General features: G+C 39.9%; 1 protein-coding gene and 2 pseudogenes across 1 annotated transcript; 1 reads left to right on the forward strand and 2 right to left on the reverse strand.

The window, feature by feature from the left end:
• The window catches only part of LOC147315152 (transient receptor potential cation channel subfamily V member 1-like), a 60,532-nt pseudogene that overhangs the window by 30,542 nt on the left and 7,351 nt on the right, over positions 1-22,639 (reverse strand).
• On the reverse strand, positions 16,410-16,524 carry LOC147315157 (U2 spliceosomal RNA; annotated as a pseudogene).
• Positions 16,704-21,740, forward strand: LOC147315158 (uncharacterized). Its single transcript, XM_086262420.1, has 6 exons — positions 16,704-16,834; positions 17,540-18,449; positions 18,718-18,814; positions 19,187-19,297; positions 19,744-19,910; positions 20,243-21,740. The coding sequence occupies exons 2-6, from the start codon at positions 17,542-17,544 to the stop codon at positions 20,703-20,705; spliced, it is 1,746 nt and encodes a 581-aa protein (XP_086118546.1). The 5' UTR covers positions 16,704-16,834; positions 17,540-17,541; the 3' UTR covers positions 20,706-21,740.

Consider the following 22,639-nt stretch of genomic DNA (forward strand, 5'->3'; position numbering starts at 1 on the left):
GTTACTGTATAAGCTTTTCATCTCGGCCCATATCGGGAAGATTTTCATGAAGCCTTCCCTATAGGCTTTCTCTGCGAGGACGTCGTTGTTAAACTTCCAATACCCTTTTCCAAAGTCTGGCCCTACTATCTCTAGCTCCACATCAACTGCTTGATGATCTGTGAAGAGGGCCGGCATTGTTTTTCCCTCTATTATTTTGCACTTTTTTCCTACTAAAATGTAATCTAACCTACTCTTCACCCCCCTTGTGTTCTTCCAAGTATACCCCACTTGCTTTCCCAGTAACTTCCCCATTACGTCAATTAATCCATATTTCTTAATGAAGGTCCTAAAGGGGAGGGAAAACTTTTCCCTTTCCAAAGAGCAATTAAAATCCCCTCCCACAATAATATCTTTCCTAGTCAAAAAACAAGTATCCATTTTTTGGAAAAGGTCCTTACGTAGCCCATGCTCCACCTGTGCATATACATTTATTATCCGGCATTGAGTCCCATTTTTATCGATATCCACCACCATTACCCTTCCTTGTATTACAGTAAAGCTCTCAATTATCCGAATATCCTTATCCCCACATAACACCCCAACTCCAGTCCCATGTACCCCCCCAATGCTCCAAGAAGCTTCCCCTCCCCTCCATTCCTCAGTAAACAAAGCAACATCCCTCTCATCTCTCAGATGAGCTTCCTGGACCAAACAAACATCGAAATTGTAGCTCAATAAAAATTCATAAACAATTTTTCTCTTTTGGGCACTTTTTAGCCCCCTAACATTCAGGGTAATTATCCGTATTTCCCCCATACCATAAACAAAAGGCAAGTGGAGCACTAAGGGCAAATAAATAAATAAAGAGAAAAAAAATTACAATGAGTCTCTTGGTATATTTTACCTCCTCTCTTGGATTCTCTAACTATCCATATTGACGTGTAACAAAAGGTCTTTTATGAAAGAGTCCTCTGACTTTTCTTCGCTCTCGCCTTCCTCTTCCATATCTCCATCGCTTGTCACATCACTTAGAGGGGTATGCATGCACTCAGTCTGTGTTCCCCTCAACACATACCCCTCCACATTCCCACCTTCCTCCAAAACCTCCTCCCTAACATCCTGATCTCTTAGCTTACCATCTTCAGAGGAAGCGGCTGGACTCACCTTTCTCCTCCTTTTAGCAGACTTTCTCCGTGGTTTTCCGACCACTTCCCAACATTTTTGGGGATCCTCCCCCTGCTGTACTTTCTCGCCATCTTGCTCAAGACTCCTCTCTCCCTTCTCCTCACGTCGCACCATCCCCTCCTCCACACTTTCCACTTTGTCCTCGTTAGCCTGATTTCCAGCAGCTGGTAGCGGCTCCTGTGGCCTTGCTCCTACACCAGAGTCTATTTCCTCTTCGCTACGTTCTTCCCCAATAAGTCCAGTCTTTACCACGGCTGAATAAGGCCGTGGCTTAGTACAATCTCTCGCCATGTGTGCATCCGAGTCACATAAGTGACATCTTCTGGGCTCCTTGCAGTCCCTCGTAAAAATGTCCAAGCTTGCCGCAACTCCTACACCTCACCTGGTCGCATTGTTCCGCATTATGTCCAACACTCCCGCATTTCCTACATGCTTGAGGCTGCCCTGCGTAAACAAGGAAGCCTCTGTCCACTCCAATAGAAAAGACTGCAGGTGGGTGGCAATATCAATCTTCACTGTTCATATCCGCACTCAATTTGATGCGAAATTGTCTCTTTCCGGTCCATATGCCCAGACCGTCCTTTATCTTTCGTACTCCTGGGAGAACAGTAACGTATCTCCCTAAAAAGTACCTGATAGTCTCCTCCGTGACCCATGGGTTATACATATGTATCGTTAAAATTCTGTAATCATTGCGATACAAAGGGGTCACCATATATCTCCGCAGTTCTTTATCTTCTTCCACAATGCTCTTCCTTCTCACTTCTTCCGCGTATTCTCCTGTACAGAATGTCACATCATAGTGCTTACTTGCAGTGCTCTGTTGTAGGCAGAATATCTTCTCCGGCTGTATCTTCAAGGCTTCAAAGAGGATTCTCCTTCCAAAAGTTATTCTGTCGTGAAGTTGTGTGTCTTTCTCCATGAGTTCAAATCTCAGCAAATTTCTTGTTCCAAAAGTCCACGCGTCCCTCTCAGAAAAACTGGCCGACGACGTCGCCATCTTTTTTTGCTTCCCACCTCCTCTGATAAGAACAGATTTTTTTTTTCCTTTTTTTTATTTTCAAAAAACAAAACATCGCATACGTGTACATTATTAAACATCACAAAGGGTAAGCCTATTCTATACAAAGCGAGACATTTTCTCTCTCCATTGATCGAAAGGTTCAAAAGTCCTTTCTACAAGTACTGTGGCATCTAAATAGCAAAATAATAAGTCGTAAAGAGGAGAAACACACGTTCAATTGTACAGTCATACCAAAGTTACATCACATCTTCTAAATTGGCATAAAAATCCCCGTTACCTTATTTTCCAATCCTTTTATCAACTCAATACTGATCTTACCATGTGTTGCTCTTAAAGAAACGAACAGAACAACCAAAAAACTTTTCTTCTTAGGCCTCTATATTAAGTGACTTCTAAGGAATGTCTTTCCATCTATCTTTAATTGTATCCCACCCCCATTTCAATTTCTCCAGCAGCCGCACTTTTTCTATTTCCTTCTCTACCAATCTACATATGCTCTTGGCTGTCCATTTGTATGACCCCAAAATATACCCTTGCCGGGCCTTCCACAAATATAGTTTTACCAAGGACACTAATAACAAAGACTTTCCTTTACGGTTACTTCCCTTCTCCCATCCCGTAAGGAACATTACTTCATCGTACAAAATCCCTTTTAAACAAACATACTGCTTCTGCATTTCACCCCACACTTCCCTCGCAAAGGGGCATCCCCACATTACATGTTCTATTGTTTCTTCTGTTTGACATGTGCTTCTCGGACAGTTCTTATTATCACATAATCTATGTTTATGATTCAAGCAGAGGTCTTTATCCTTAAATTCCTCATGCTTCTCCCGCCATTTAATAATCCTTGAAAAATAATCTGGTCTGCTCTCCGCCCTTGGCACCCTATTATCCCACTCGATCAGTTGTCTCATGGGACCGGATAACCAAAAGCGGATCAAGACTTGGCATTTATGTACATTGGACCCATTCAATAAGTTGCATATGTTGCTGTAATATATCACATCCAACTTCAAAGGGATGTGTGGAACATCCCTCCCACCTTTTGGTATTGTCTGATACATAATTGTTCTTTTTACATATTCATACCCCCCCCCCCCCCCCCCCCCCAAAAAAAAATTAATTTAAAAATTCCCCGTGTTAATTTCTTCCTATAGGTCTGTGGCATTGGAAAAACATATGCCAAATGCAATAGGGCAGGTAAAATGTCAGCTTTTACGGCCAGTACTTTGCCAGTTATAGTAAGCTTTCTTTTGGCCCACATCCCCTAATTCCTTAAGATCTTTGCTATCTTCAAATCCCAGTTGTAATTTGCATCCCCCCCTGGATTTCCAAAATCAATGCCCAGGACCCGCATGGGCCCTTCACACAAAGCGTCTCTCTCCTACCTGCCCATCGTCCCAAAAATTTATATTGTGATTTCTCCTTATTGACCTTTGACCCTGCCGCACTCTCAAAGGTCTGTATTGTTCTCATCGTCTCCCTCACACTTTCATCATCTTCCAAGTAAAGGACTGTGTCGTCAGCGTACTGGGAGATCTTCAACACCTCCCCCCCTGGCAAGGGCACTCCTTTAATTTTCTCGTTTCCTCTTATTGCACATGCTAAGGGTTCTACGTATATAACATAGAGTAGGGCGGACAGGGGGCAACCCTGCTGTAGCCCTCTCGTTTGTTGTATTTCCTCTGTTAAGTGTCCATTTATCTTTATCTTGCAGATTATGTCAGTATACATCATACTTATCCAATTCAAAAATTTTCCTCCTATATCAAAATTTCTCATCACCCTCCATAAGAAATCATGATTAACCCTGTCAAAAGCTTTTTCCTGATCAAGTGTTACGCATATTGTTGTCAAGTTCCTCTCTTCGATGTATGTAAGCACATCTCTATGTAGTTGTAAGTTCCAACTAATCTGCCTGCCCTTTACCCCGCATGTCTGGTCTGCATTAATAATAGCAGGCAAGACTCGGGCCAGGCGTCTTGCTAGAGTTTGACTGAAAATTTTATAGTCCACTGAAGTTGTGTGTCTTTCTCCATGAGTTCAAATCTCAGCGTATTTCTTGTTCCAAAAGTCCATGTGTCCCTCTCAGAAAAACTGGCCGACGACGTCGCCATCTTTTTTTGCTTCCCACCTCCTCTGATAAGAACAGATTTTTTTTCCTTTTTTTATTTTCTTTTCAAAGTATCTCCACACTTTACATTCATATTCCAAATAGCTCAAACATCTTATCTTTTTTTTTTTTTTTTTTTTTTCACAACATTTACCTTTCTTCATTTCTTTCCATCCCAAAGAGCATTCTCCCGAGCTAAATCCGATTTCCAACACACGAAGCAAAGAACATTTTGATAAACAATAACAACCAACACATACCTACTATCTCGCTCCCTGTCACTTACCACCTTCTTTTGGGTGGGTTTAAGAAAAAAGCTTTCCACCTATCCGTAATTGTGTCACTTCCCCACTTTTCTAGTTCGTGCCAATATATACCTTCAAATTCTTTCTCTATTGCCTTAACTGTTCCAATTTCTCCCCATTTATACGCCCCCGTTATGAAACCCTGTCTTGCTTTCCATAATTTAAGCTTTACAATTGATAACAGCATACAAAGTACTTTATATTGCTCTTTTCCCACTCCCTTAACCCCGAACGAAGTGATTTCATCATATGTCACGTTTTCCAAGCACTTATAACTCCCTTTTACTCCGTCCCACACCTTTTTTGCATATTCACATCCCCATAATACATGTTCAATCGTTTCATCTTCCTTACAATTTTCCCTTGGACAAACTTTTTGTTTCCCCAAATCGTGGGCATACATTGTGACTCTTACTGGTAATCTTCTATGCAGGTGCAACCAATTAAAATCCTTTAATCCGTTCTTAAAACTCTTATCCTGAGCCCGTTCCCACACTTCTGAGCTCACCATTACTAAGTTGACATTAGATTTCTGTACCAATTTTTTGTATAGTAGCTTGTGATTTACAATTGTGTCCACCTCATTACATTCCGTATGTCTCCTCCCCCACTTTACCATTCACTGGAAATACTCCGGCCTAGTCTCCGCTTTAGGGCCTTTGTTGTCCCACCCTATTAAGAACCGATATGGTATCGACAACCAGAACCATAACAGGATTTGACATTTGTGCATATATGTCTTTTTCAATAGTGTACAAACACTTGCATAGAATATTGCATCCAACTTCAATGGGACGTTTGTCACCCCCTTCCCACCATCTGCTATTTCTTGGTACATTTGCACCCTTTTTACGTATTCATAACCCCCCCATATGAATTTAAATATCCCCCTCATTAATTGAGCTCTATACTTCTGCGGCATCGGGAAAACATAGGCCAAGTGTAGCAACTTTGGCAACACCTCAGCCTTTATGACCAACGCTTTCCCTGAAATTGAGAGTTTTCTTGTTTTCCATAATCCCAAATTTCTATCTACTGCAGTCATCTTCTTTTTCCAGTTGCATAAGGCGTCCCCCTCCTTGTTCCCAAAAGAAATTCCTAATATGTCCATAGCACCTTCACACAACATAAAATCACAAATGTTATCCTTTCTCCCTTCCCACTTCCCAAGATATTTATACATCGTCTTCTCTTTGTTTATTTTCGATCCTGTTGCTTTTTCGTAATCATTTAAGATTTCTATCACTCCCCTTAAACTTTCGTCGTCTGCCAGGTATAATATCGTATCGTCCACGTATTGAGATATTTTTAAGCTCTCGCCCCGTGGCAGCGTTATCCCCTTTACGACTAGACTCTCCCTTATTGCACAAGCCAGGGGTTCAGCGTAAAGCACGAAGAGCACCACCGATAGTGGACACCCTTGCCTCAATCCTCTTGTTTGTTGTACTTTGTCCGTGAGGTAACCATTAATTTTTATTTTTGAATTTATGCCCTTATATAGGACTTTTACCCATTTTGTAAAAACCCCTCCTAGGCCCAATCCGTCCATTACCTTCCACAAAAAAGCGTGGTCTACTCTATCAAACGCTTTTTGCTGGTCCAAACTAACACATATTGCCGCTATGTTTCTCTCCTTTACATATGTGAGTATATCCCTATGTAGATGTAAGTTCCATGTGATCTGCCTCCCCTGTACCCCGCAAGTTTGATCCATCTCTACTATGTGCGACATGACTCCTGCTAGCCTGTTTGCCAAAATCTTACTCAAGATTTTATAGTCCACGCACAACATAGTTAATGGTCTATAATTGTCTAGATGGTTTGGATTTCCTTTCTTAAACAGTATGGACACCACTCCCGTTTTCATACTATCTGACATCTCTTCTCCCTCCACGATTTCCTTAAAAACCCCTATAAGGTGTATCCCCACCATATCCCAGAAAGCCACATAAAATTCTTTTGTTAGGCCGTCTATACCAGGCACCTTATTAGCCTTCATTGCCTTTATCACATTGTGTGCCTCTTCTACTGTCAATTCCCCCCCCAACTTGCCTCTTTCATCTTCCAGTAACCTTCTCTTTAGGGATCTTATAAAAAACTCCCCCTTTCCCTCATCCAAGTTCTCCTTCTTGAACAATTCTCCATAATATTCTTTCACCATTTTTAACATGTTTTCCTTCCCCCTAATCACATTTCCATCCTTCTCCAATTTCCTTATAACCCCCCTCTTATCTCTTATCTTCATCTTTCTGAAAAAATATGAGGAGCATTTCTCATTTTCCTCATACTCTTCCTGCTTTAGTTTATATATTACAGCCCTTGCTTTCCTCTCGAGCAATTCTTCCTGTCTTATTTTTAAATTTTCCAAATACCCTTCCTTTATTTTTTCCTTTCCCTTATTTTGCGTAACATAAATATGTTCTATCTCTTTTTGTAGTATGTCAAACTCCTTCTTTCTAAACTTTGCTCTCTCTGAGCAATAATCGACCGTGAACTTTTTTATTTTTTTCTTTATGTCCTCCCACCAAAACACAACATTGCTGTATAAGCTTTTCATCTCTACCCATAAAGGGAAGATTTTTATAAAACCTTCCCTGTAGGATTTTTCAGCAAGCACATCGTTGTTAAACTTCCAGTACCCTTTTCCAAAGTCAGGCCCTTCTATCTCAAGCTCCACATCCACAGCTTGGTGGTCTGTAAAAAGAGCCGGTATAGTTTTTCCGTTTATTATTTTACACTTTTTTCCTACAAGAATATAATCTAGCCTACTTTTCGCCCCCCTTGAGTTCTTCCATGTGTACCCCACCTGCTTTCCCTGTAGTTTCCCCATTACATCTATTAATTCATATTTTTTAATAAAGGTCTTAAAGGGGAGGGAGCACTTTTCCTTTTCCAGAGAGCAGTTAAAGTCCCCTCCCACAATAATGTCCTTTTTAGTCAAGAAACAGGTGTCCAATTTTTGGAAGAGGTCCCTACGTAGCCCGTGCTCCACCTGTGCGTACACATTTATTATCCGGCATTGGGTCCCATTTTTTTCAACATCCACCACCATTACCCTTCCTTGTATTACCGTATAGCTCTCCATTATCCGGATACCTTTATTCCCACATAACACCCCGACTCCAGTCCCATGTACCCCCCCGATGCTCCAAGAGGCTTCCCCTCCCCTCCATTCCTCAGTAAACACAACAACATCCCCCTCATCCTTTAGATGGGCTTCTTGTACCAAACAAATATCAAAATTATAACATAGTAAAAATTCGTAGACCATTTTCCTCTTTCGGGCGTTTTTTAGCCCCCTAACATTCAAAGTAATTATTCGTATTTTCCCCATACCATAAACAGAAGGGCAAGTAGAGCACTAAGGGCAGGATTAAACAAAAAAAGAGTGAGAAAAAAAAGAAAAAAACAAAGAAAAAGGGTTGCGATAAGACACTTGATAAATTTTTGCTCTTCTCCCATAGTCTTTATCTATCCATGTTAACATGTAACAATAAGTTTTTTATAAAGGAGTCCTCTGACTTTTCTTCACTCTCACCTTCCTCTTCCATGTCCCCGTCACTTGTCACGTCACTTAACGGGGTATGCATACACTCAGTCTGTGTTCCTCTCCATACATACCCCTCCACGTTCCCACCTTCCTCCAAAACCTCCTCCCTAACTTCCTGGTCTCTTATCTTAACCTCTTCCGAGGAGGCGGCCGGGCTCACCTTTCTCCTCCTCTTTGCAGATTTTCTCCGTGGCTTTGCGGCCACTTCCCACAAATGGGGATCCTCCCCCGCTTCTCTTTCTCACCGTCTTGCTCGGGACTCCTCTCTCCCTTCTCCTCTCGCCGCTCCGTCCCCTCCTCCGCGCTCCCTGCTTTATCCTCGTTAGCCTGATTTCCAGCAGCTGGTGGCGGCTCCTGTGGCCTTTCTCCGGCGTCAGAGTCTATTTCCACTTCGCTGCGATCTTCCTCAACGAGTCCAGTCTTCACCACGGCCGAATATGGCCGGGGCTTAGTGCAGTCTCTCGCCATATGTGCATCTGAGTCACATAGGTGGCATCTTCTGGGCTCCTTACAGTCCTTTGTTATATGACCAAGCTTGCCACAACTCCTACACCTCACCTGGTCACATTTGTCCGCGTTATGTCCAGTACTTCCGCATTTCCTACATGCTTGAGGCTGCCCTGCGTAAACTAGGAAGCCTCTATCCGCTCCAATGGAAAATACTGCAGGCGGATGGCAATATCCATCCTCGCTGTCCATATCCGCATTCAATTTGATGCGAAATTGTCTCTTTCCAGTCCATAGGCCGAGGCCGTCCTTTATTTTCCGTACTCCTGGGAGGACAGTAACGTATCTCCCCAGGAAGTACTTGATAGTCTCTTCCGTGACCCAAGGATTATACATATGTATCGTTAAAATTCTATAATCGTTCCGATACAAAGGGGTCACCGTATATTTCCGCAGTTCCTCATCTTCTTCCACGATACTCTTCTTTCTCACTTCTTCCGCATACTCTCCAGTACAAAAGGTCACATCATAGTGCTTGCTTGCAGCACTCTGTTGAAGGCAGAAGATCTCCTCCGGCTGTATCTTTAGGGCTTCAAAAAGGATTCTTCGTCCGAAGGTTATTCTGTCATGAAATTGCGTATCTTTCTCCATAAGTTCGAATCTCAGCGTATTTCTTGTTCCATACGTCCATGCGTTCCTCTCAGAAAAATTGGCCGACGATGCCGCCATCCTTCATTGCTTCTCGCCCAAACTGATAAGAACAGATTTTTTTCCTTCTTTTTATTTTCTTTCCACAACAATTCCAACATTTTACCTTTTCCTTTAAAATGATAAGGTTACATTCACTTTTCTCCCAGCATTCGTTCATAACAAAAAAAAAAAAAAAAAAAAAAAAAAATCCTATTTTCATCTTTCCCCATACAAAGTAACATTTTCAAGTAACTTATCATATTGCTCCTTATCTCCCCCTCCCCACTTTACCCCTTACCCTTTATCTACCACCTCCTTTTGGGTACTTTCAAAAAATAATCTTTCCATCTATCCTTAATCGTATCGATTCCCCATTTTTGTAGTTCGTACCAATATATCCCTTCAAATTCCTTCTCTATAGCCTTAATCGTCCCAATTTCCCCCCATTTAAATCCCCCCGTTATGCAGCCCTGTCTTGCCTTCCATAATTTAAGCTTAATAATTGACAACAACATACAACGTATTTTATGTCTCTCATTTGTTTTGCCCTTAGCCCTAAAAAAAGTGATTTCTTCATACGTCACCATCCCCAACCCTTTGTACTTCCCCTTTACCCCTTCCCATACCTTTTTAGCGTATTCACATCCCCATAGTACATGTTCAATTGTTTCTTCTTCTACACAATTTTCCCTTGGACACTTTTTTTGTTTCCCCAAATTATGTGCATGCATTGTGACCCTCACTGGTAGCCTTTTATGTAAGTGCATCCAGTTAAAGTCCTTTAAAACATTTTTGAAACTCTTGTCCTGTGCAAGTTCCCACACTTCCGGGCTCACCGTTACCTGATTGTGATTAGCTTTCCATACCAGTTTTTTGTATAAAAGTTTATGATTTAATACTGTATCCACCTCTTTACATTCCGAATGTTTCTTCCCCCATCTAACCATCCTCTGCAAATATTCTGGTCTAGACTCTGCTTTGGGACCTTTATTTTCCCACCCAATCAAAAACCGGTATGGTATCGCTAACCAAAACCATAACAATATTTGGCATTTATGCATATAAGTCTTTTTCAATAATGTACAAACATTTGCATAAAATATTGTATCCAACTTTAAAGGAACGTTCGGTACCCCTTTCCCACCATCTGCAATTTCTTGGTACATGTGTACTCTTTTTACATACTCGTAACCCCCCCATATGAATTTGAATATCCCCCTCGTTATTTGTACTCTATAAATCTGAGGCATCGGAAACACATAGGCCAAATGTAATAGGCACTACCTCGCTCTTTATGACCAAAACTTTCCCCGATATTGTAAGTTTTCTTGCTTTCCATAGGCCTAATTTTTTATCCACCGCATTCATCTTCTCTTTCCAATTACAGAAAGCATCACCTTCCTTATTTCCAAATGAAATTCCTAAAATGTCCATAGGACCTTCACACAAAGTGAATTCACAAATGTTGTCTTTTCTACCCTCCCATATCCCCAAATATTTGTACTTTGTTTTCTCTTTATTTATTTTCGATCCCGTCGCTTTTTCGTAAGCTTTTAAAATTTCTATCACTTCCCTTAAGCTGTCATCATCTGCCAGATATAATATCGTATCGTCTGCATATTGCGATATTTTTAAGCTTTCCCCCCGTGGCATCATTATCCCTTTCACTATTTGGCTCTCCCTTATTGCACAGGCCAAAGGTTCGACATAAAGCACGTAAAGTACGACAGATAATGGACACCCTTGTCTCAAACCTCTTGTTTGGTACACTTTTTCTGTAAGAAAACCATTTAATTTAATTTTTGAGTTTATGCCCTTGTATAAAATTTTTACCCTTTTTATAAAAGCCTCTCCTAACCCCATTTCCTCCATTACCCTCCACAAAAAATCATGATCTACCCTATCGAACGCCTTTTGCTGATCCAAACTAACACAAATTGCTGCTATATTTCTATCTCTTACATATGTAAGTATATCCCTATGTAATTGTACGTTCCAAGTAATTTGCCTCCCCTGGACCCCACACGTTTGATCCTTCTCCACTATGTGTGACATTACTCCTACGAGTCTATTTGCGAGTATCTTGCTCAAAATCTTGTAGTCCACACATAACATGGTTAGAGGTCTATAATTATCGAGTTGATGTGGATTACCTTTCTTAAATAATATAGAAACCACGCCCATCTTCATACTCTCTGTCATCACCTCTCCCTCCATGATTTCCTTAAAAACCCCCAACAAATGTATCCCCACCACTCCCCAAAACGTCTCATAAAATTCCTTTGTTAGACCATCTATTCCCGGCACTTTATTTGCCTTCATTCCCTTTATCACGTTATATGCCTCATCTATTGTCACTTCTCCTTCTAGCCTATCCCTTTCTTCTCCCGTTAATCTCTTCTTTATTTTCTTTAAGAAGAAATCCCCCTTCTCTCCCTCTAGTTTTTCTTTCCTGAACAAATCCTCATAATATTCTTTCACCACTTTTAACATATTTTCCCTCCCCTCGATCATTTTCCCATCCTTCTCTAATTTCGTTATAACCCCTCTTTTATCCCTACTTTTCATTTTTTTAAAAAAGAAAGCTGAACATTTCTCATTTTCCTCGTACTCCTCCTGCTTTATTTTATATATTTCAGCCCTTGCCTTCCTCTCAAGTAATTCTTCTTGCTTCAATTTTAAATTTTCTATTTTCTCGTCCATATTTTTATTTTTTCCCTCGTTTTGTTTTACATAAGTATGTTCTATCTCTTTCTGTAGCGTACAAAATTCTTCTTTTCTTGATTTTGACCTCTCCGTACAGTAATCCACTGTGAATTTTTTAATTTTATTTTTTACATCCTCCCACCAATCTAATTTCTTCATATATAGATTTTTCATCTCTGCCCATAACGGGAAGAGCTCTAGGAATTTTTCCCTATAATCTTTTTCCGTAAGTACTTCATTATTTAATTTCCAATATCCCTTTCCAAATTCCGTTCCTTCTATCTCCAATTCCGCCTCTACAGCTTGATGATCCGTGAACAGTGCCGGTATTATTTTCCCTCGCTTTATTTTACACTTTTTGTCTACCAATATATAATCCAATCTACTTTTCACCCCTCTTGTATTCTTCCATGTATACTCTACTCGTTTCCCCTGTAATTTGGCCATTACATCTATCAAACCATATTTTTTTATGAATGTCTTAAAGGGGAGGGAAGATTTTTCCTTCTCCAAAGAACAATTAAAATCCCCTCCCACTATAATATTCTTTCTTGTCATGAAACAGGTATCCATTTTTAAAAAAAGTTCTCTTCTCAACTTTGGATCCACCTGTGCATACACATTTATTATCCGACTTTGCATCCCGCTTTTTTCCACATCTACGACCATCACCCTTCCCTGTATTATCGTATAACTTTCCTTTATCTGTATACTTTTATTTCCACATAACACTCCAACCCCTGTCCCATGTACCCCCCCTATACTCCACGCAGATTCTCCTCCTCTCCATTCCTCCGTAAAAACAGCAACATCCCCTTCATCCTTTAAATGTACTTCTTGCAATAAACAAACATCAAAATTATAAAATAATAAAAATTCATAAACCATTTGTCTCTTTCGGGCATTTTTAAGCCCCCTTACGTTTAACGTAATTATTCGAATTTTCCCCATATCCCAACAACAAAAAGGAAATACAAAAACAAAACCATGGGGACATATTTAAACTTAAGATCCGGAGACAACAACAAAGAAAAATAAAAATAAAAATACCAACTTTAACTGTCCATATTAACATGTGCCAATAAGTTTTTTATAAAGGAATCTTCTGACTTTTCTTCACTTTCGGCATCCTCTTCTATGTCCCCATCGCTTGTTAAGTCACTTATAGGAGTATGCATACATTCAGTCTGTGTTCCTCTCAGGACGTACCCCTCCTCATTCCCCACCTCCTCAGTCCGCTCCTCTCTGCCCTCCTTACCTTTCATCTTAGTCTCTTCTGAAGAAGCGCCCGAACTCACCTTCCTCCGTCTCTTGGCAGTTTTTCTCCGTGGCTTAGCTACCACTTCCCATATCTGACCGTCCTCACCTTGCTTCTCGGCATCCTGTTCACAAATCGTTTCTCCTTTCTCCTTTCTCTGTTCCACTCCATCTTCCATACTCCCAGCTTTCTCCTCATTAGTCTGATTTTCGGCAGCTGGTGGCACCTCCTGTGCTTTTTCTCCAGTATCAGTTTCTATGTCCGCTTCTCTGTGATGTTCAACCTCGATTCCAACCTTTGCCGCCTCCGAATATGACCTGGGCTTAGTACAGTCTCTTGCCATATGCGCATCCGAGTCACATAAATGACACCTTCTAGGCTCCTTGCAGTCTCTTGTTATGTGGCCAATTTTTCCACAACTCCTGCACCTCATTTGTTCACACTTGTCTGCATTATGCCCAGTGCTACCACATTTCCTGCATGCTTGAGGCTGCCCTGCATAAACCAGGAAGCCTCTATCCGCTCCAATAGAGAACACCGCGGGCGGGTGACAATACCCGTCCTCGGTGGCCGCATCCACTTTAAGTTTGACACGAAATTGTCTTTTTCCGGTCCATAGGCCCAAACCGTCCTTTATTTTCCGTACTCCTGGGAGTACAGTAACGTATCTTCCCAGGAAATACTTAATAGTCTCTTCAGTAACCCAAGGATTGTACATGTGTACAGTTAAGATCCTATAATCATTCCTATACAATGGAGTTACCGTATATTTCCTCAATTCTTCATCTTCTTCTCCGATGCACCTCCTTCTTACTTCCTCCGCATACTGTCCCGTGCAAAAGGTCACGTCGTAGTGTTTACTCGCCGTGCTCTGCTGAAGACAGTAGATCTCCTCCGGCTGTATCTTTAAAGCTTCATAGAGGATCCTTCGTCCAAAGTTGATTCTGTCGTGGAAATCTTCTTCTTTCTCCATAAGTTCAAATCTCAAAGTATTTCTTGTACCATGCGTCCATGCATTCCTCTCATGAAAATTGGCCGACGCCGCCGCCATCCTTCATTGCTTCTCGCCTACTGATAAGAACAGATTTTTTTTTTTTTTTTTTTTTTTTAAATTTTCTTTCCACAATCATTCAAAAACATTTTACCATTTCCTTTACAATGACAAGTTTACATTTCCATTTTTCCCCACATTCGTTCATGACAAACTGATTAACATTTTCATATGACATTTTCATTTGACGTGTAGCTTATCATTACTCCTTTTCCCTTCCTCCTTTCCTTACACTTTACCTACCACCACCTTTTGGGTACCTTCAGAGCAAAAAAAGGAGAGAAATCTTTCCATCTGTCCTTAATTGTGTCTATTCCCCATTTTTGTAGTTCATGCCAATATATCTTTTCAAATTCCCTTTCTATAGCCTTGATCGTCCCAATTTCCCCCTCTTTGTATCCCCCCATTATACAACTCTGTCTTGCCCTCCACAACTTAAGTTTAACAATTGATAACAACATGCAACGTATTTTATATCTCTCTTTTTCTGTACCTTTAGTCCCAAAGAAGGTGATCTCTTCATAAGTCACCGTCCCCAAACCTTTATACTTCCCCTTTACCCCTTCCCATACCTTTTTTGCGTATTCGCATCCCCATAGTACATGTTCAATTGTTTCTTCTTTTACACAATTGTCCCTCGGACACTTTTTCTGTTTTCCCAAATTATGTGCGTACATAGTAACCCTCACGGGTAGCCTTTTATGTAAATGCATCCAATTAAAATCCTTTATGACATTTTTAAAACTCTTATCCTGTGTGAGTTTCCACACTTCTGGACTCACCGGTACCTGATTTTGGTTGGCTTTCCGTACCATTTTCTTGTATAGAAGTTTATGGTTTAATACTGTATCCACCTCTTTGCATTCCGGATGTTTCTTTCCCCATCCCACCATCCTCTGAAAATATTTTGGTCTAAACTCCGCCTTAGGTCCCTTATTTTCCCACCCTATCAAAAAACGGTATGGTATCGCCAACCAAAACCATAGCAATATTTGACATTTATGCACGTAAGTCTGTTTCAATAATGTACACACATTTGTATAAAACATTGTATCTAACTTCAACGGGACATTTGGTACCCCCTTCCCACCATCTTCTATTTCTTGATACATTTGTAGTCTTTTTACATACTCGTAACCCCCCCATATGAATTTAAATATCCCCCTCATTATTTGTGCTCTATATATCTGTGGCATCGGGAACACGTAGGCCAAATGTAGTAATTTCGGCACTACCTCACTCTTTATAACCAAAACTTTCCCCGAGATTGATAATTTTCTTACTTTCCAAAGACCCAACTTCTTTTCCACCGCGTTCATCTTTTCTCTCCAATTACAAAGCTCATCGCCTTCCTTGTTTCCAAAAGAGATTCCTAAAATATCCATTGGACCTTCACACAAAGTAAAATCACAGATGTTATCTCTTCTACCCTCCCATATCCCCAAATATTTATACTTTGTCTTCTCTTTATTTATCCTAGATCCCGTCGCTTTTTCATAAGCATTTAAAATTTCTATCACATCCCTTAGACTATCATCATCTGCCAAATATAATATCGTGTCGTCCGCGTATTGTGATATTTTTAAACATTCCCCCCGTGGCATCATTATCCCTTTCACTCTTTGGCTTTCCCTTATTGCACAGGCCAAAGGTTCAACATAAAGTACATAAAGCACAACAGATAATGGACATCCTTGTCTCAAACCCCTTGTTTGATACACCTTTTCTGTAAGAAATCCATTTAATTTTATTTTCGAGTTTATGCCCTTATATAAATTCTTTACCCATTTTATAAAGGTCCCTCCCAGCCCCATATACTCCATTGCCCTCCACAAAAATTCGTGATCTACCCTATCAAAGGCCTTTTGCTGATCCAAGCTCACACATATTGCTGCCAAGTTTCTATCCCTCACATATGTAAGTATATCTCTGTGTAATTGCACATTCCAGGTAATTTGCCTCCCCCGTACCCCACACGTTTGATCCTTCTCCACTATGTGCGACATTACTCCTGCAAGTCTATTTGCAAATATCCTACTCAAGATCTTATAATCCACACATAACATGGTTAACGGTCTATAGTTATCAAGTTGATGTGGGTTGCCTTTCTTAAATAATACGGAAACCACACCCATCTTCATACTCTCTGTCATCGCTGATGATAAGAACAGATACTACACTTGATCTTAGCCAAAAGGCCGAGAAGCGATGGCCTCCCGCAGGTTCCTGGCTGAGCCGCCTTCTCGGGACACTTCTCGCTTGTGACGGTGGACGATCTGATTTCCTCGTGTCAGCATTGTTCCCACATCATCATAATTAATGTTGTTCCAGGTTCAACATTGCAAGTGACCAATCACCTTCTTGTGACGTCATTCCTTTGCGACTTCGAAATACCCGCCTTCGAGTATTTCGAAATACAAGTGAAGAAGCGAAAAACCGCCGCCTGTCCGCCGAATTTGAAGTCAATTCGCCTGTCCGCCGAATTTGAAGTCAATTTAGGATACTTTCCTTTAATAAACGGTAAGCATTATACATATGTTCCTCACTTGGCTTGCTGTTTGTTTGCTAGCGATAGGCTACTTGACGACAGCATTAGCTAACCAGTGTTCTCTAGACCAGCGTTCCCCAACTTTTTGGGTGTTTCGTGGCCCGGGGGTTGGGTCAGGCAAAATTGCAGTAGCTTCCCTGATCATTTTACAAACATAAGTGAAGAGAATCTGGACTAAAAGGCCTAGACTTATGGTTGTGTGCTGAATCTATGGATCAAACTATCACCTGGAAACATAATTAACTGGTCCATAGCTGTGAAACTGGACATGAGTTCTTGATTCTATGGAGATTAACAGTAATCCAGAAATTTACAAATTTGTCCCAGGGACATCGCGTAGATGTTGTCCCTGGGACATCGCGTAAATGTTGTCCCTGGGACATCGCGTAAATGTTGTCCCTGGGACATCGCGTAAATGTTGTCCCTGGGACATCATGTAGAAGTTGCCCTGGGACATCGTGTAGATGTTGTCCCTGGGACATCATGTTAAAGTTGCCAGAGACATACCATATGAAAGTTTAGCTTCTTTTAGCCCCTGTTTGTTTTATATTATTTTATATATATATTTTTTTTTAATATTATATTTAATATTTACATTGTATTGCAAAAAACCCCAAAACAAGTTAAAATGAATTAATGAATATTGACTAATTAAATCTTCGTTATTTTTCCACCAGAAATGGACGACATAATTAGAAGAAGTGTTCTGAATGACGAAAAAAAAAGAACTGGAAAAGACACACAACTTTGTGTGCATGTGTCACAATGCCAGGAGGACCCATTCAGTGTTGTGTTAGAAAAATTGAACTCATTAACCCTTCATGGACATTATAAATGTTTAAATGTTGCCTCAGGTAAAGACAGGAAAAGAGACTATTACAAATTCAACTGCATCAGAGCTGGGGAAAAAAGTCGAAACAGCTACAGAGCAGTGGGCTGTAAGGCCTATGTTTCATTTAAAGTACTCAAATGTTGGAAAGACCACACAGTCATCGTGCAGCGTACATATGATAAGCATGATGGGCATGATCCTTCGGACCCAAAAGACGCACATTTCAACAATATTTCCAGTGATTTGAGGAGGAAGATTGAGGAACTGCTTTCCCTTGGAACTAAACCAGCCATCATACTAACCGAATGTCATAAATGGGCCAAAGAACATGGACACAGAGATCTTCACAACAGAGAGCATTTTGTCACACCACGTGACATTGACAGTGTTAGAACCTGCATGATGAGGAAGAAGCACTTTAACTGTGGAGACAGTCAAAGTGTACATACCTTACTTAATGGAAAACATCAAGAACATGTTCTCTTCTATCAACCATACACATCTGACCAAGAACTAATGATTGTTTTGCAGACACCTGTAATGAAATCAAACATGGAGAACTATGCAAAACAGTTAGTATTTGTTGACACCACGCACTGCGTTAACCAGTATTCATTTCCCTTATTCACACTTGTTGTAAGAGATGATCATGGGCATGGAGTCCCTGTGGCCTATGCTATTGTCAGCAACGAAAGTCAGAAAACCCTGGAAACTGTTCTTGGAATAGTTTGTGAGCATTTCCCAACTTCCCCGAGGTAAATAATACATTGACAGCTATTAATTTTGAAATAATTCCTTTTCAAAAAAGTTATAACATGCCAGAATCTAATGCTATAGCTGCAGCATGGGCTGCAAAAAACTTTCCTTTCCAGTTGTTAAAGTTATTCCTATAGGCTGTATGCAGTATTTTATATATCTACTTGTGAGTTGAAATGTTTAATTTGGCATTGAAGTGGTGCTTTGAGATAGCAAAAACATTTTCATACTGTTTAATCTCATTTAGTGTTTTCTTTTTTTCTGTAGAGCATTTATGGTTGACAAAGACTTTGCGGAAATAAATGCTTTGCAGAAGGTTTTTCCAGAGTCAGCTATCCTTCTATGCTGGTACCATGTCTTGCAGGTAAACCACATTGTTTTCTTTTCACGTTGTCTAAGATGCACCTGAAACACATTTTTACAACAGGGTCCTGTTGTTATGATTTGCCTCATTGTGATATTCACCTACTCAGGTTAATGAATATAAAGGGATAAAATGTTGAGTGACTATGTCCATCCATTTAAGACCACAGTGCACTCATCTTCTGGTGGCTGCTTCCCAAAGCTCTTTTTGACATTTAAAAATATGTTTGCCTGGTTGATTTCTGTAATGCACAGGTCCTCTTGTCCAGTGAGTGACAAAGTTATTTTTGGACGTCAGCTTTCTTTTATGCTTTTTGTACAGCTGCTCCTCTGTCTCTCTCTCCAGATTAACTTTTTTCTCTTACATTCACAGGCTGTTAATCGATGGCTTTCAAAATCAGAGTCCGGGGTCCATGGGCTTTCTAACACCCAAAAGAGAAATGAAATCATTTCTTTCTTTTGTAAGCTGAAAGCTTGCACATCTGTAAGTGTAATTTGTCTATTTCACATTTTGATTTCTTGATTACACTAAGAGCATAATAACTTTCAGTTGCTAAAAAAAGTTACAGAGATACAAAATAGATTTTTGAAACAATTTCTAAAACTGGCTTCTTATCTTGCTTATCAAAACAAGTACTTAAGCTGTGCAGAACATTATTGTGTCACCCACTGTGCAGGAGAACTTGTGAGTGGGATTCTTTCACAGACAGATGCTGAAACCAAATATGCTTATAGGTTTAGTGTTCCTTCTTAGCCATTGTAAGGGAAGAAATAATTGCTTCTTAATACAAAAACACGACATATTATTAATAACTTAAAATTCTTAATGTTATTCAATAAAAGGAAAAGGGCTTCAATACATAATATTAAAGATTTCAATAGGTCTGTTAAATGGATTGAAATATATTCTGTTGCATCCAATTCTCTTAGGAGGACGACTTTAAAGCCACATCAGCAGAGTTCTGCCAGACATTTAAGCAATACCCTTTGGTGTGCCAGTATTTTCAGAAGCACTGGGAAGGCATTGGCCACATGTGGTGTGACTACGGCCGTCGCTTCAGTCACGCTCGTTCTGAAACAAACAATGTGATTGAAAGGTATGATTTATTATTTTGACCTCATTCAATTGTATTGCTGAAAAAAAGATATTATGCTTTAATCCAAGAGGCTAAACTGAGTAGGTTCGTCATGTCATTGCCAGAACAGGTTTTAGGCAAATCCTTTAAATTCTAGCAGCGTTTTTTATGTTATCACAACAAAAAACAGAGTAGGTGGATTTGCCTAAATCAGCTAAACCGGCACAGAGCATTCCTTTATAAAAGACGTGTGCAATAGGTATTCCAATTTTTTAAAAAATAATACAGTCTTGATTAAAACTTTAAATTCCTTCAATTACAGTTACTAATCATTTCAAATAACTGTTTTTCAGATTTTTCCACCGCCTGAAATACCAGTTTTTATCTGGCTACAAGAATAGGCGTTTGGATGATCTGATTGAAGTGCTCCTAGGGAAGGCCGACGACTACTTGTCAGTCATAAAAACCCTGCAAGATGTGGGCCGCATGAAAAACAGGTTTGCTGGCACCTTGTCTCAAGTTTCAGACTCTGCTTCAAGACTGATGGAAAGTGGTTGGGCTCTTAAAATTACAGTCAAGAACAGCCATGGAGTTAATGCATATCAAGTCCCATCTGAGTCAAGAGAAGACATGGTGTATGATGTCTGCCCTGTTGAGTCCTACTGCAACTGTACATATGGCTTACGAGGACTTCTTTGCAAGCATCTAGTGTTACTTGCAAAATTAGCAGAGGCTGACAATGACATCTATCCAAACATGGAAACAGACCTTGGCAAGAATTGCAGTGAAAGAAAGGCATTACTTTGTACACTGTGAGGACTTGAAAGTGATAAAAATGCCAAGTTTGTTTGGGAAATCTGTGTTTTTTTGCATCGGCTGAAACACTTCAGTGCACTTGTTGTACGTTCTCTCACTATAACACATGTGCTTGCCTGAAGGTGGCTTGTAGCCATTTTAAACAAATGAAAAACTCTCTGAAAAGTCCTCTATCAACTTTGAATGACACTCCTGTAGTTGAAAGCACAGACAAAAAATGCACAGAAGATGCAGTTGGAAAACTAAATGCTGTTTTAGACACAGTTAAACAGTGGGCATTCATTCCAGAGGGTATTACTGCAATGATAGATGAACTGCATACAAATGTCTTAAAAACAAAACAAGTAGGCAAAAGTATATGCCAGTACGAAATAAAGACGACAGATAATGCACGCAAAATTAGGCCATTGTATTCTAGCAAGAAACGTTCGGCCAGCATCGACATTCCAACAGTCTGAAAATGAATGTGAACAGTCGATAACCACTGAAAGAGAGACATACTCTGGAGAAAATGAAAACCTTTTGGAATACAAAACAAAAAAGAGAAGAGTTAAAGCTAAGTATATGCACAAGTAGACTTTTGTGTGACATTTCAAAGGGACTGCATCCATTACTTCTGTTTATTGAAACCTAAAGCTGAATAGCTGTCTTAACTTTCTGCCAAGGAACAGATGAAAAGAAATTGTTTGCTCTCTCAAGCAGTTGTTATTTATGTGTGTTATTCATTACTTTGGCTTGGTTGCTGTTTTTGATACAAATTCATCTGTGCCCATTGTAATATTTTCATATGTTACTATTTTTATATTGCTATGCATTATAAATAAAGGATTACTTATTACTATTAAAGGTCTGCATTTGTAATTGTTGGTATTATTTATAAAATATGCGCTCTTAAGTTTTTTGCTCCATAAAACGATACCTGTCACTTTTTGGACATAGAGTATCAGCTGTTGAGAATCCTGGCTCATACAAAATAGAAGTAAAAGGTTTCAACATCCAGCCTTTTTATGATTAAATACAAAGTGTAATAACAGAGTTATTGGGGTGTGATTTTGTTAATAGTTAGTCTTAAGTATAAGTTTAATAGTAATGAGTAAGAAAATATAGCCAGAATAATGGAATGAGACTAACACCTGACCTCACACTGAGATTTGGTATGAAGTGGCATGTTTGTGCTAATGCTGACATTGGGGCTCAGAGTTCCTCTGTGTGTATATATTTGTGAACGTTAACTTGGCTAATGTCCAAGGGTTTGACTGCTTTCCTGTTGGATTGTATCACAAAGAACAGGGATAAGAGCACCAGTGGCCGTGCACACCCTCATCTCTCTCCTTCACCCGATCATTAGTGTTGGAAACCGGCATTAGCTCAGAGTAGATTAGACTTCAGTATAGTGCAAGTGATTTGATTTTATGATTATTTGATTCAGTTTTTTCTGTGTTCAAGCTCAATTACTTTAATAAAATATGTTGAATTCAAACAAATAAATAAACAAATAAACTGTGGACATTACCCTTTTAAACCTTTCTGAAACAAGACAGGTAAAAACCAGTGTATAAAAGTTTACATAGGTATAAATAGCTCTAACACTTTACTCCAGCCTGGCGTCCACACATGTGGACATCACATTTTGGGTTATTTAGACCAAAATACTAAATCTTGATCAACAAGTGCCTGATATACAGTTATGAGGACATTATACGGCAACTGTTCTATCGAAATTTCAAATTAATGTCCTCATATGTGGCTCTCATTTTTCTCAGAAACAAAAATTAGGTAAAAAAAACAAAACCTGGTAATTCTTTCTTTTTACATTCATCGGGTTCCAATCGGCCCAAATATCAAAGAGAAATTAAAAATGCATGCCATGGAAGATTTCGGGTCTTAGGGGGTTAAAATGACCAGACCCCTCCGGCCTGTTTTCCAGGCCACTA

Source organism: Aulonocara sp. 'chitande type north' Nkhata Bay, linkage group LG14 (assembly GCF_057382095.1).
Source record: "Aulonocara sp. 'chitande type north' Nkhata Bay isolate Kocher_YH1m ecotype deep benthic linkage group LG14, A_spYH_male_GT1.1, whole genome shotgun sequence".
Taxonomy (NCBI): domain Eukaryota; kingdom Metazoa; phylum Chordata; class Actinopteri; order Cichliformes; family Cichlidae; genus Aulonocara; species Aulonocara sp. 'chitande type north' Nkhata Bay.